Here is a 15,579-nt window from a genome sequence, read left to right on the forward strand (position 1 = left end):
TCTAGTTATATTTTATTTTTTACGCAGCAGTAAGCCCTGTGAAAGAGGGAACTGAGTTTTGGTTCAAGTCAAACCTATTCCACATCAGACCCAACCTGTGGCAAGCACCCAGCATCACTTATTCAAATGTTTTGCTTCCATTTCCTTGTTGGTCCACTTCTGTCCCGTCACATGTTTGCAAACATTCTATAAAGACCATTCAACACCAATCTGCTGATTTCTGCCTTTGTCTGTCCGTCCAGCCCATTAACATACAGCTCCCCAGCTTACAACTGGATATTTTTTTAACACGGCTTTTTTTTACCATGCTGGCCAAATAATTTAATTCTCAAACACTGTGCAGAGGCTTCTCCACCTCAATTCACCCACTGGCTGAGAGATGTCATGCAACTGGAATACTACTTATAATTGGAAAGATAAAATTCACATTACGTGGCTGCAAAATACTTTTTTTGCAATGTGGCAGCTATTTTCTATCTATTTATAACAACCTCTGGGTTTCCCCTATGACTCAACAAGAGTGACTCTTAAGCTCGTCTCTAATGTTTCTTTCTTCCTCTTACTTTAGTCTGTTACTCACAATGCTGCTTGTAATCAGTCGGTCGTACTGTCGACAATGTTTACAGTAAAGTCCAACAATAACTGTCTTACAGTGACTTCTGGTTCATGGTGGCAGCCCTATTCAAATCAAATTCATTTAATGTTTTAAACAGGCTTTAGATCACAAGACGTAGCCCAGATTGTACGTGGCAAGTTTGGAAAAAAAACAAAAAACAATAGAATTGATTTAGAAACATTGGCGATCTCCAGGTCTCTGAATTGTTTTGCTTGTTAAAGCTTATAATTTTCTAATCCAAAAGTGCACTTTCAGTTATTTTATGTTATTTTAAGTTTCAGTCCTTTTCTGGTAGAAAGCAAAAGATTCTCTTACCCATACAGCTAAAACTCAATAGCACACAAAACAAAATATCTACAGACTTTTGGAATCAATGTCCCAATGGATTCCCACAAAAATCCTGCACAGGCACTTCAGAAATCATAATGGAAGGTTACTGCAGGTTTTACATGTATAAGGTACTGCATTTTATAATTGTATTGTAAAAAAATATTTTCTATTCAATATAAGTCAACAAAGTGGATTGAAATTTGCACCAGTGCAGCCCAGTTAAAACCAACAAAAACAGCAAAACACTCTTACACATTCATGGTAACACTGTATATATTATTCGATCACATATTATTTGTTTTGCAACTCTTGTACTATAGAAAAGCACAAGTCTTGTACTATTGCAGAAAGCAACCTCACAAGCCCTACCAATTTTTGTGCTGGAATTTATTTTTCTGCATGTGAGCAGACAGAAACAACACTTTGGACATGATAAAGAGCGGCCGTGGTTTTCTGATTTTTTTGAGAGCGCTACTGTATGTTGTAGCAAAATAACATTTTGATATCTGGGCAACTGGAAAACTCTACTGTACAGCTGCAATGACTAGGGACAGAGTTCTATAGTCTGAAGAATGCATGAAATTTGATGACATAGAACAGGGTTTGTAAAAGAAGGTTTCTCCCAATGAGATGGTTCTAGGAAAACCAATCAATAAAGTTTTCTGTTTATATACAGTATGCATACAGTATTAGGGAATTTCAGAACCATAGTAGCACAGTAGCTGTAACTCATTAGATTATTAGCATACTGGCATGTTCACGAGAGCCAAGCTCATGTCACATTTTCCTTTTTTGGGGGAAATCAAAATGCAAGCTAAATTTGTTATCGTAAACAAAAATGATGAGTAATGTGCAGGAAGAAAATCAGAGTTACAAAAAAAACTCAAGTCAAAACACCCTTTCAGTCATACAGTCATCATTTCAGTGACCCTAGACCAGGATGCAGAGCCATGGCATACTGGATGAAAATAGACACATGGATCTGAGGAGATCTTGTGCGCACAGCACAGAACGTGCACGAGAGCAGAGGAAAACCCCAGCATGTAGAAGCTTTGTGGCTTGTTAGAGACAGACAGAAAACTGCCATGCTGCTGGAGTTCAGTAAAGTGAGAGAACTAGATAGCTGCATTATATCTGGGTGTACAACAGGACACGCCTCTGCAATTCAAAAAAGTGTTCACCTACATTTGCAGATGTGGTCCGATTCAAAAGGTCTTTTCCCCCCACAATGTCATTCACTCAATTTGTAAATACAGAATACCCAATTAGCGATTGTTAATTTAAATTTTAGAATAGTATGCGGATCATGCTTATCTCAGTTATACTTAAAGACACTATAACAGGTATTTTTTCTGATTTTCACCTAAGGCTGAATCAGCGAAAGCTGACGCTAGTGATATTGTCACTAAAATCAAAATTCAGATTGCAAACTGCAAAGCTTTTCTGACTGTGCAGTATATATTGCCAAACAGGAGCAGCCCTGAGTTAGTAGCAATGTGCTCTGTTTCTCCCATGATCTGTATGATCTGATATTAGTATTGTTACAAATGAGGGTTATGAAAATGGTGAATAACAGGAACTGACAGAGGGGCTAAGTCAATAACTATAGCAAATAATCATACTCCCAACTCGTAAGGATTTCTCCAAGAATATACCCTGGCAGTTGGTTATAATTAGAGAAATGTGAATTCTGTGTTCTCTGGCACAGCTTACTACTACAACGTACAACTACACTACACACAACATAAACATACAACACTCAAGTTTCTCGATGTACAAGTTTACAGACAAGGCGTTTCAGAGACCTACAGTACATCTAGACCACCCAGAAAACCCCAGACTGCGAGCAAGTATTCAACTCAGAGGCCAAAATAAGGGATAAGCTGCCTTCCAAACTAAATGCAGCACAACCTGCAGTTAAATCTCTCTTGCTGCAAACCTGGATGTTATAAAATAAATGGGAGCCTATCGCCCTATTCTAAAAATGCACCAACCAAGCAGAAAAGGCAATTTTTAACTCGGGAAATCCAAGTTCCCTAAAAACACAGAATAGCAGGCTCTCTTTAGTAAAGCTAAAACACTCTGCTCCAATTGGGAATTCTGGGGTGATTTTGAAGAAGGGACTCTCGCCTGGCCCACTCTTCTCCTCCCATCTCCTCTCTCTCTTGTGGTCTGACCTTTCTTTCCTTCTTTGATTTCTCTGTCTTGACTTGATTGTATGAATGATAAAGTGTCTTTCTGGACTGTTGATTGACACTTTATCATTTACACAGAACTTAATTAACTAAGGTAAACTATGATTTATTTGATCACAAGGTCTTAGGCTCCCCTACATCTCAGCAAATATCCCCTTTTGCTTTGAAGCTGAAAATGTTGACACTGCCAGGTGTTGCACACTATATGTAGACTCTTAGAGACACTCACCTAGTCACCTATTGCTGTAACTGTATAAATGTTTCAACTAGTCTGCACCTGAGGGGGCCCAGTATTGTGGTGGTTAGAACTGCTGGCTCACACTGCTGAGACCCACTGTGGGAGTGAACGCCATTTCACATCTTAAAGATTTCCTTTTTGGAACTCTTTAAGAAGGACTGAAATAAATATATTGAAGAAAAAAGTTATGCTAAGGAAAACTGTCAAGAAAAGGTGACATGTATGCTCTTCATACTTACGTGCTATCGGTGTGGAGTTTGTACTGTATGTTCTCCACGTGTTCCTGTGGGTTTCCTCCAGGTGCTCTGGTTTCTTCCCACAGTCCAAAGACACGCTGGTAGGATAATAAGCTTCTGGGAAAAATTGGCCCTGGTGTGAGTGTGTGTCGTGTGTGTGCCCTGCGATGGATTGGAGTGTATATCACCTTGTACCCATTATTTATTGGGATAGCCTCCGGCTCCCCTGTGACTCCGTATTGGATAAATATTGGAAAATAAATGAATGGATATTCTGTATGTACATCATTATGAAATAGACGAATTCAGGCACTGCTTAACAAGCACTGCAACTTTATTTTGAAGAGGACTATGGAAAAGGAATAATTACACAGTTACCGTAACTACAAGTAATCACAAGTTTAACAATAAGTCTAAGTAGGGTAGTCCTGTAATCTGCCCTCCAAACACCTTGTGTACTACTCTGCCATACAGTACATTTTCATTTCCTGTCAAGTTTCAAACAGTTTTTATTTTTACAAACCCCCGAAACCTTTGTTTTCACCTATAAAATGCACGGTTAGAAGTTTGCCCACCTCATTAAAAGTTCAGTATATGTGAATGCCGTACTTGCAGTTCTGCTAAAACAATATTGCTTTATTGAACAGGAGCATGGCTGGGCTAATTTCTCTAGCTGCAAACCTCATGTACCACAACCTGGTCTGTAATTTGTCCCAAGTATATGTTCATAGCAACGGGGCATGAAACGACAGTGAAAACAGTAGTAGACTGGAAATTAGTCAGCCTTTTGAAAATCTGGGCCCTGTGGCCTTAAAGACATAAGCAAAGTCGCTCTGCGTGCCATTTCGCATCTTAAAGATTATCCTTGTGGAACAGTTTACAAACGTTTGAAATAAATACACTGAAGAAAAAAGTTGTGTAAAGAAAAATGTTGAGCTGAGAAGACATGTATACTGTTTATACATATTTACCGGTCAATTCTTATTCATACGTGGTAATACATGGATATATTTTAGAAACGTCTTTCAGGGTTATAGAGCTTTTAAAGGATGAATAATCTGTTTCCGGTTGCTGCCTTTCATTTTATGTAGGCAAAACTGGATTAGAAGTCTATACAAATGGTCATGCTTCCTCAGATTGTGAAAAGGTGACATGTAATTACTGTTTACAGTACTTACATCAGAACTGTCATTATGGATATCTTCTGCAAGGGAGAAAAGTTCTGACTTCTCATAACCAGCGCAGTGGGCTCTGAAGTCAGTGAATTAACAACGAGCCCAAGTGGCTTTTTTTCTGTTGTACTGATGAATGCAAGTAAATATTCTACTCTGTTCTATTCCGTTAAAAGCACCCCCCCAGCTTCAAATTGCCTTTGTGTTGAACAAACTGCAAAAACAGCTGGTACTAATCTGTCATATTATGTCATATTCCTTGAAAGTAGGTTTCCTGTCATTGTATGAAGTCAAAAATATTTCTGTCCTTTCAGGAGGATGAAATTCCTCTGCAGGACCATACACATAACAAACAATAGCGGAATAGGAGCACTCAAATGCTTTGTATTGCTTTTCTTTTGAAACTGATATCCCCTCCAATTGTACAATACAGCTCTGAAAGAGATTCTTTTTTAAAAACATTTTTTTAAAGAAATCAGGAATAGGGAAAGAGGTATTCAGGACAATGCATTCCAGGCAAAGTATCAAATGCAGTATTTTGGAAATGGATGGAAAGATTTAGAAATAAATTAATTGATCACTGAATGCTGGGAGAATTTGTGAACCTAGTTTAGGATAAAGCTAACATGAATCTAGTTGAAGGATCAGGTTGCAACTGACTGTAAGGTAAAAATATTCTACCAAAGATACCAAATGAATTTAATTGTATAATTGAATTATGTGTATACAATTAGTTGTGTAACACAATTTAGCATAAAAGAGAAGGAGTGAAAATGTTAGCTAAGCAATGTGAGTACCGACCCAAGTGTATTCCTCAATTACAAAGAGTACTTTATCTGTACTGTAACACAACTTACAAAACAATACAAAAATATGAAAGAAAAGAAATAAAACAAGATGTAAAGGTCAGCACTGGTACACTTAAAGAAATCCACTCACCACTGATGTTGCAAAATCATATTTTTACATAAAGAGAAAAAGATTGCATTTGTTTACTGCAGTCTTTTAAAGCCTGAAAATATCGAAATGTGCAGCACAAGAGAGAGAAACATTATGAGCTGTGCATTATACCTAGTCCAGTCTCCACTCTCTTTATGAATATTTTTTGTTTCCAGCATATTCTTTCTCTTGATGATTTAATTTAGATGTGGACAGTATCTCATTCTGTGCATGCTTACTTTGCAAACCCTACAGTATATCAACTGACAGGAGAGCTATAGCCAGTGACATCACTGCTAAATGGTTTAAAAATATATTACTTGCTTGGCTAAATAACTGCAACACTAATTGTTCAATTAGTACACTGCCTCTTGAGAAATACAGTCCAAAGTCAGCTAGAAACATGACTCTTGAGTTCTTCAGATGCATTTTACACTTGTGTTTCTGAATCATTTTTGTTCGTCCAGTGCACATTTCCTTTTCATGCTAACAAACATTCTGGCTGTGACAGAACGCATCCTCAGCTCAAAAGGATGTTTTGGAAGATGTTCAACAGCATTTACACTAGAAGAACAGTGGAAGATTGCTTCTTTATTTTTCTCCAGGCTCTTCAACAGTTTTATAGCTACTGTACCATGTGTTTTTTAACTGATCAAGTTTAAAAAGCTCTGGAAAAGTACTTTGTAAGCCTAGTAAGGCCACTTATTTTTCATCAGTTCAGTTAACCGAGAGCTTAACAATGGGACAAAAACCAACAGATGCCGTAGCACACTTCTAAACATTTGGCTAATAAGTCAAAATTTCACAATGAGCTCTCTCAAAGTGCACTTTGAATTATCTTTCCAAAGTACAATTCATAGAGGTGTATGAAGTTTTAAAAACAAACAAACACACTGCCCGACAGTCGAGATGCTGCAGACTGAAAAGCTGAGCCCCTTATGCTGCCCTGTTGGACTGGCTGTTGTGAGCCTTTTGATGGATGTTTTTGTTCACACGATTGGAGTAACAGTCAAAAAAGAGATGGAATATAAGCCGATAAGAAAAGTTCCAATAGTACTGATGGGAGAAGTGACACTTTGTGAAAAAATCATAATATTTAACTTGAGTTTAACGGCACTATATAAAATAATCTCAAAGCACTTTACAGGAAATGTAAATTATTTCAATGAAAACAGTCACAAAAATAAGAGGTAACAAAATTAGCTGAAAGTTAAGAAACCAAAGGGTTTATAATGCAGTAGAGATGCAAACGAGCAGACAGAGACATCGATGAAATAAAAAGCCTTTCTGAAGACGATTTTAAATATGGATTTGAAAGGACTTCAGGGAAGGTGTCTCTCTGATATTCTTGGGGACAGAATTCCAGAGCTTTGGGGTGCAGCAAGAGAAGGCCCTGTGACCCACAGAGTGTGTGGCCACCCTTAGGAAACCAAAATCAGATGAACAAAGGTTGCGAGGTGGGGAGTAGGAAGAAAATAATCAGATAGGTACTGAGGTGCCAAGCCATGAAGAGCCTTACTGTATATACTGTATAGGCATGAGTGTAACAGGTGGTCAGGTAGTCAGAAGGACTACTACTGTATAGCAGGCTGTGAGCACCCTGATACACATCCCTGTCAGCACCAATCATGATCATCCACACAACGAATTCCTGGTCAAAGTCAGCTAATGACATAGTGCAGACTGAAACCAGTAAAGTTGCAATTACAGGGCTCAACCTGCATTCCAAATGGGCACCTTCACGGCCTGAGCTACTGGGAAGCCCTGCAATTTACATGGGATGCCATAAGAGTGTGAACATATAATTTATCATTTACGAGGCGCTCTGTCAGTCCATTTCCTGAATATGCTTTAAGTTATATCCGATTATTTTGCATTTCTCCAAACAAATCTCGTAATTCCATCCATTCGTGCATTGCGGAGCCTATCCTGGCAAGCAGAGTACACCCTGGTCAGGGCTCCAGTCCATCGAAGGGCACACACAGACACAAATACACACACTCACACGGAGACAGTTTGCCTAGAAGCCAATTAACCTTTCAGCAGGTGTTTGGACTGTAGGAGGAAACCAGGGCATCTGGAGCAAACCCACACAAACATGCAAACTCCACACATACTGTATGCCACACACGTGGCACCACAGGAATTGAAACCGGAGCTAAATATCAAATCCAAAATATAAAATCTGGCAATCTGGCCTTAACTAGCACATTTAAGACATTTTGTGTTGGACTTACTAGCAAACTGTGACTGGACTGAATTTGAGACCAATTTTGCACAATTGGCTGCCTCACACAGATGCACAGATCACACCCTCTTGTAAGTAACTGTACCGCTTGAGCTGAGACACAAAGAAATCTGTAAAATTGGATAAAATTAAAAATATTAAAAAACCTGTTGCATACAGTACTTTTGTGCTTAATTTTACATCAGACACCTTGTAGTATTCTGTTTCTTGTATTATAGTATTTTACCTCTGTTACGAATCCCTTAAAGTTCTGAATATCATTTGGTTATGTCTGTTTGTCAGCTCTGGGAAAGAATGCCTGTTTTACCAGGAATCTTGCCGCAGATATAAAATATTTAAACTTCACTGCTCCATATGGCTATTTCAACTGACAACAAACATGGACATCCCCATTTAGGATAAAAGCCATAAACAAAACATTTGTTAAGCAACTAAACACTACCTCTCTAGGACCAAAATCTTTTTGCTCAGATTTACAGTAACATATTGTCTGCTGGGAAAGTTTTGTGCCCTGGGTAGAGTAGGTTACCTTCAAACTGTGCAATGATGTGCTTTGGGTTCTTGCGGAATAAGTTTTTTTTTATAATTAAAGATTATAATAATGAGGAGAAATAAAATCACATTTAAAGTAAAAGAAAAAGAATAAACTGACAAAATGCAACACGCTGGAATTGAGCCCAGTATTAACCACTATGCCCTGCGATGGACTGGCATCCCATCCAGGGTGTGTCCTGCCTTGCGCCCGTTGCTTGCTAGATTAGGCTCCCCTGTGATCCTGGATTGGGTGAAAAGGTCAGAACTACTTTTAGCTTTCTAAAATCTTTCTACTAGTCCGTGATGAAACCTAATTCGCATAATTCATCATTCGTATCACATATTCAGTTTTTAAATATTGACTTGCAAAGTGGGCAGCACAGTGGCAGAATGGTTGACATGGAATGCCTCTCAGGGCTAGGGCCCTGGGTTCAATTCTTGGGGGTGCTATCTGCGTGGAGTCTGCATGTCACCCCCCCACCCCACAACCCCAAAAATTGGATGAAACTGCTAGAAAATGGATGGACTTGTGATGAACTGGGTCCGATGTAACGTACAGTACTTCACATCCCTGGCCCAGAGACACTGCACAATAAGTATGGGCCAGCACACTGTATTTTAAACAAGCCGTTCTTTCAGCTGGATCTCACACTTCAATCAAAAGCAGTTATGTCTTGGAATATTTCTGCAAGATCTTGTTCATGGTCAACTCACCCAAGCATTTCGGCTTCCATGAGTCAAACTATGGAATCAGTGGTTCCTAACAGCTTGTGAAGGACTAGGATACCCTTTCATTTTTAGCATGTTTTGCTGGTCTACTGATGAACGGGTTTTGAAAAAAAAAAATAGACACATCTACCATCTGTTTATGCGACATCCCTCCACATCTCTTTTAGGATTTCAGAGGCACAGATGGCTAAATGGCTTTTTTTTCCAGCAGTCATCTTTTTTTTTATTTTTACAAGCTTTTTGCATGTACAGAAAGGACACTGAATTGCCCTGCTGGGCTCGGTATGCTCTCTGAGGTCTGGCAACGATCCCACCCCGATTCCGGTCTGGATCTGTCCTCCCCAGAGCTCCGAATAAATCATTTTTCAGCTGAGTGACTCAGTGAAGCTTTCTTTTTTTATTAAAAAAAAAATTCAAAACGCGGACTTTTTTGCTGCTAAGCCCAACGAGTGCAGAGAGAAACGCGACCAGAAACAGGATTGCATAAAAAAAACTGAAGTTTGAAATCAATTTGCAGGGGCCTGCTTAACCCCTATGCACAAATACTGTTCATTAAAAGCAAAGTGCAGTACCAATGATTTGTTTTTTGAAACACACATATTAATTGTATTTTTCCTAGCTCCAGTTCTATCTTGCAATGTTTGCGACAAAATTGCATTAGGCTGTGCTGCAGTGCAAAATTGGTTTGATAGCGTAGTTATATCCACAACTAGACATTGCTCTATAGTAAGTGCTACAAAATCGATCAAATTAATAATAAAAATAACATCACTTTATTAACCCTATACAATTTCTTGCATTAGGAATGCATACCCTTTTTGCATACCCCAGCTTGCTCTCCATGAGACACATGGGCACACAGATGGGGAGAGAGAAGCTTGGGGTCAGAGCGCAGGGTCAGCCATTGTACAGCACCCCTGGAGCAGTTAGGGTTAAGGGCCTTGCTCAGGGGCCCAATGGAGGAGGATACCTCTGCCAGCTGTGGGATTTGAACCAGCAACCTTCTACCCACAAGCATAGATCCTTACCCAAAGAGCCACCACTCTGCCCCAAACAGGAGGGTTTTGTTATATTCTCTATTGGCGTTATTATCAGCGGTCATTAACCACACAGCTCTGTAGTGATGAACGTGCACTTTATTAACACAGTGTTCTTTAACTCTTACAACACTAACTCAGTCACTGCCTAGCCAGCTGCCCCTCAATCTACTACTCTATATATATATACTATTTACATATTCATGTACTGCATCATCTGTGCAGTACGGCAAACCCGTAAGGACCACACTCTGCCAATATCCTTACAGGTTTGACCACTTATACAGAAATATGCCAATGAAAAGAAGGTGTAGACAGCCTGGGTATGAGAACTGAAATTACTCTTAACTCCAGGCACCTCCAGAGGCAGAAATTCTGAGCAGTACGCTGTATAAGTGCAGTAAAGCTCTCACCAATACTGTCCCAGTTGTACCTGTTCTGTGGATAGCTGGGTATCTTAAATTTCCCATCTTGGACCCTGCCACAGACACTTGCCACTAAACTCTATTAAACATCTGGTTTAACATTATTCTATTCTTCTCTCAGGACTTTTCCAAGTTCACTGAGGTTTTTGGTCAGTCCAATTTTTCCACTGGCAGTTTTCAAGGATATCCCAGGGTGGTTCCTTTGGATCTGAATCAAGGCTCTGGGCTGGCCTTCTCAGGTTTTCGGCCTTTTAAGCCACCAACCACTGCCTCTCAAAAGTGGCAGTGCAACAAGTGGCATTATCATGCTGCAGTCATTAGCATTCAACAGTATTGTAACATAATACACTACGCCCAGTAAGGCAGAGCCCTTAATATAAAAGGTTGCCATTTCTGATTGAATAACACTGGCATTTTGTAATCTGACTATACCCAAATATAAACCCAGATTTAACTGAATTTTCTTTCCCTGTGTGGGGCTTTTTTTTTCTGTCCAAACTCAACAGGCCCAAATATTCCCTGTGGGGAAAGAGATGGGGAAACTGCTAATTTAATATGCAATCGATAGTTCGAGAGAGGAAAATAAGCATATGCATTCGCTAAAAGCGCAAAAACTTTCTCAAGACTTATTTTTATCCCGAAATGAATACATCTGTACATACGGGTTTTCTGTTGAACAGAGACCAACTCTGGCACCAGTTTGACTTATTCCCACGCATGAATGCAGTGTTTTGTTCACCGAAGGTAGCTGAAGAATTCTGTTAGTTAGCTACGTTACTGTATTGTGGCCAAAGTAACTGATGACAATGACTCAGTCACCAGCAGACTGGGAATCAGGCATACCTAAGCTAAACTCCAGTTTGGACTACCAGCTCTCACTGTAATTCACCACAATGTTGGAGTAAAAAAAAGAAATAAAATAACATAAGAATAAGATCACTTTATTGGCCATATACAATTTCTTGCATTAGGAATTTGTGTTTTCACATACCCCAGCTTGCTTTCTATGAGGTACACAAGCAGGGAGAGAAGCTGGGGGTCAGAGCACAGGGCCAGCCATTTTTACAGCACCCCTGGAGCAGCTGGGGTTAAGGACCTTTGTGAGGGGCCCAAAGGAGTAGGATTCCTCTGCCAGCCGCAGGATTTGAACCGGCAACTTTCCAGCCACAGGCGCAGATCCTTAGCCACAGAGCCACCGTAACCGCCCGGCAGAAAAGAAGAAGTTTGCTCCAGCAATTCTGCTTTCGTTTAAAATCGTTACCGCTTTTCTAGTCACTCCATATGTAAACAAATCTATAGTAACATTATATGTTATAGTGAACAAAAAAAACCTGTTCCAATTTAGCTCACCACTCTCTGGATTTCTTTGTCCAGGAAAATGACTGCAACAGTCCCCCCTAAAACAGTGAAATGTCCTTATTCCTAAAACTGATGAGGGCTACAGTAATTCAAATGAAGAGGCAAAGGGCGGATTTGTTTATATGTGGACTGACTAGTAAAGTGGTAATGATTTTAAATGAAAGCAGAATTGCTGGAGCAAACTTCTTCTTTTCCTCCTTCTTTGACCATCTGCAGAATTGCTAAGCAGTGTCTTCTGGGGCAGATCTGCGCTCAGTAACAGAGAGGCAGCTACAGCATCAAGCATGCTGTCCAATCTGTAAGGTGCACTGAGGAAGAATTCAGCACTTTGGACAGCACCTAGAAGAAAACTGCCACCAGAACATCCCAAGACAAGACCATGTTTTCTCTGAGAAGTAAAGGATTCTATTGGTTTACTAAGCCTCTCAGTGGGCAGCCCAGTGCTGTGGAGATTAGTATTACTGACTCTCAGGACTGTGGCCCTGGGTTCAATTCCTGCGAGGAGGTGGGTGGAGCAGCGGCTCTGTGGCTAAGGATCTGCGCCTGTGGTTGGAAGGTTACCAGTTCAAATTCTGCGGCCGGCAGAGGAATCCTACTCCGTTGGGCTCCTGAGCAAGGCCCTTAACCCCAACTGGTGCAGGGGTGCTATACAATGGCAGACCCTATGCTCTGACCCCCAGCTTCTCTCTATCTGTGTGTTTCATGGAGAGCAAGCTGGGGTATGTGTAAAGACAAATTCCTAATGCAAGAACTTGTATATGGCTAATAAAGTGATCTTATTAGTTTGTATGTTCTCCACAGGTTGTCTGTGTTTCCTCCCACAGTCCAGACATACTGGTAGATTAATTGGCTTCTGGGACAATTGTCCCTGGTGTGAGTGTATATTTGTTTGTGTCTATGTTTGCCCTGTGATGGGCTGGCATCCTTTCCAGGGTGTATCCTGCCCTGTGCCCATTGCTTGCCAGCGCCCCCCATGGGTATTGGGTAAGTGGATTGGAAAATGGTTGGATGGATAAGACTCTTAGTGTTCCACACTCATGTTACTTAAGTATCAGGACAAATGTACCAGTAGGATGTATGGTAGGTTGTATGCATGTGGGGTATATACAGTATAGTGTGGATACATGTTTGCTGTACTGTATATGACTGATAATCTGATTCAGGCAACTCTCCATTGTCACTATGTGAAGGCAGCATGTATACATGAACAGAAATACCTATAGTTTAGATATTCCAGACAGATCAGCAGATGTCACGTGAAACGGAAACAAAAAAAACCAACCCATTTCAGACAGGGACTACAGTTTTGAAATCCGTCCGGAAACAATAAACACAAACATAGCTCAATCTGTTTCACTGACTGATTTATGCAATGCCCAGCATAAGTCAAACGCCGACTTTTTATAGTTCTAGTTTAGTTATAGACAGTATATAAAGTTTTAGCACGCTAAAATATGATATTTTAGAATTGCTTAGTACATAAGGTGCATTTCAAGAGCCATGGGTGCACTACTGATGAGATTAGCCTTTTGAAGTCATATAGAAATAGCTGCCTGTAGGCATGTTGTGTTTCATTTGAGCTCTATATTCTGACTATATGACTCAGCTAAATTAAATGGCTCTCCATTTGGACTAAAAGGATCTGTGTCATGTATTGAGAGGTTTCCTAATGGAACAGCAGCTCCAGGCACCCAGCAATGTTGCATTATGTTTTGTAACTTGCACAGTAGGCAACATTCTTTTTTTGCTTTGAGAAAGAAATGTACTATTTGCATAAGAGTGAATGTTAAAATAAGAAGAGATAAGTTGATTTATGGTTTTGAGCACTTAGGAAAACATGCAAATAGCTCCTCATTTTGACCAGCTTTTTCATCCACTTTTGCAATCGTGAAACGTTAGGGTTTAGCCTCCTCACTCTGGTGCTGTTTTATAGACCTCTAGACCTCTTTGATATATAAATGCTATTTATAACATAGGGACTGGCTACTTTAGGATCAGACACATTTCTGAGAAACATTTTATACATCACATGGTATTGTCGCTTGTAAGGCACTCAAACGCTCTATAGGTTTCCCAGTGAAGTATTATATTAGCAGGTAGCAATAGTGCGCAAAGATTTGGTTCTTTAAGAGGTGTTCTAAATGCATAGCTGGCAAACAAAATATAAAACACAGAGATTTTCTTTAAAAATAGGTTGTTCATGGGCTGACCAATACCACCGGGGTTCTTTTTGCTGTCTTGTAATGCTGGGGCCATGGGTTCAATTCTTTGTCTTGAGGTGTGATCTACATGGAATTTGTATATTCTCCCTGTGGTTTATTCCCACCGAGACCAAAAACATACTTGTAGGTCAATTGGCTTCTGAGAAAAATCACCCTGCTGTGAGTGTGTGTCTGTGTCCTGCGATGTCCTGCATCCAGGGTGTATCCCACCTTCCAACCCCCAGTGCTTGCTGGGACAGGCTCTGGCGTGTGTCCCTGTATTGATATAAAACTGAGGTCCTGACTTTCCCTGGTCATTAAAAAAACAATTTCTTGAAATTAGTAAGGGTGGTGACTTATGTTTCCTGGCCAAATTTCCGCTTGGACTTGACCAATCATGGCCTCCTAATAATCACCATCTCGATGAGTTACGTGATGAGTTCTCCTCCCCACTGAGAGCTGGTGTGTGGTGAGCGTGCTGGCGCACTCTGGCTGCCGTCGCATCATCCAGGTGGGGCTACACATTGGTGGCAGTAGTGGGATTCCCTATGACCTGTAAAGCGCTTTGAGTGGAGTGTCTAGGAAAGCGCTTCATAAGGGATGATACTGATTATTATCATCCTCAGCTAGAAAACAGGTGGATGGATGGATATAGGTTTGCTCTCTAAGAAGGAATCTGTTCTCTTCCCCAGGTAGCCGGGAGGCCGCATTCACGTACGCGATCACAGCAGCAGGAGTAGCCCACGCTGTGACCGCGGCCTGCAGCCAGGGCAACCTCAGCAACTGCGGCTGCGACCGGGAGAAGCAAGGCTACTACAACCAGGAAGAGGGCTGGAAATGGGGCGGTTGCTCAGCAGACATCAAATATGGCATTGAATTCTCCCGAAGGTTCGTAGATGCCCGCGAGATCAAAAAAAACGCAAGGAGGCTGATGAACCTACATAACAATGAGGCAGGAAGAAAGGTAACCAAAACTGATCAAAAGCAATGATAAAAAAAGGCAAAGCAATGCTCGATTTCTTATGCATCTGTGGCGCCGAATACCAATGAATGAACGTGCTTTTCTGTCTGCCTGTGTTTTTAGACGGGAGGTGGAATTTGAAATGCTCTCTCAAAGGCCGGGGCACTTTTTGAGTGCAAAGAGGTTCACTTCCCACCCTTCCTCACCATCCACTTTCACAAAAGCTGACAAAAACTGAACATCTTAGCAAGAACAAAATCGCGTCAACATTTGCAAGCAGAATAAAAAAATGTAACTCTGGTAAAGTGGGACACCCATTAATGTGCTGACTTCTGTGTCTGATAGCAATGGCCCAATGT

At 40.5% G+C, this 15,579-nt stretch overlaps 1 protein-coding gene across 2 annotated transcripts in view; it reads left to right on the top strand.

Annotated features, from left to right (window-relative positions):
- wnt7bb (wingless-type MMTV integration site family, member 7Bb) overlaps positions 1-15,579 on the top strand; it is a 72,665-nt gene that overhangs the window by 48,031 nt on the left and 9,055 nt on the right. For both annotated transcript variants that reach the window (XM_088924035.1, XM_088924036.1), the window contains exon 3: positions 14,952-15,223. In XM_088924035.1, coding sequence (XP_088780161.1) covers positions 14,952-15,223 — 272 coding nt within the window. The remainder of the gene's footprint in view (positions 1-14,951; positions 15,224-15,579) is intronic.

Source organism: Atractosteus spatula, chromosome 8 (genome assembly GCF_055471065.1).
Source record: "Atractosteus spatula isolate fAtrSpa1 chromosome 8, fAtrSpa1.hap1, whole genome shotgun sequence".
NCBI classification, from domain to species: Eukaryota; Metazoa; Chordata; class Actinopteri; order Semionotiformes; family Lepisosteidae; genus Atractosteus; species Atractosteus spatula.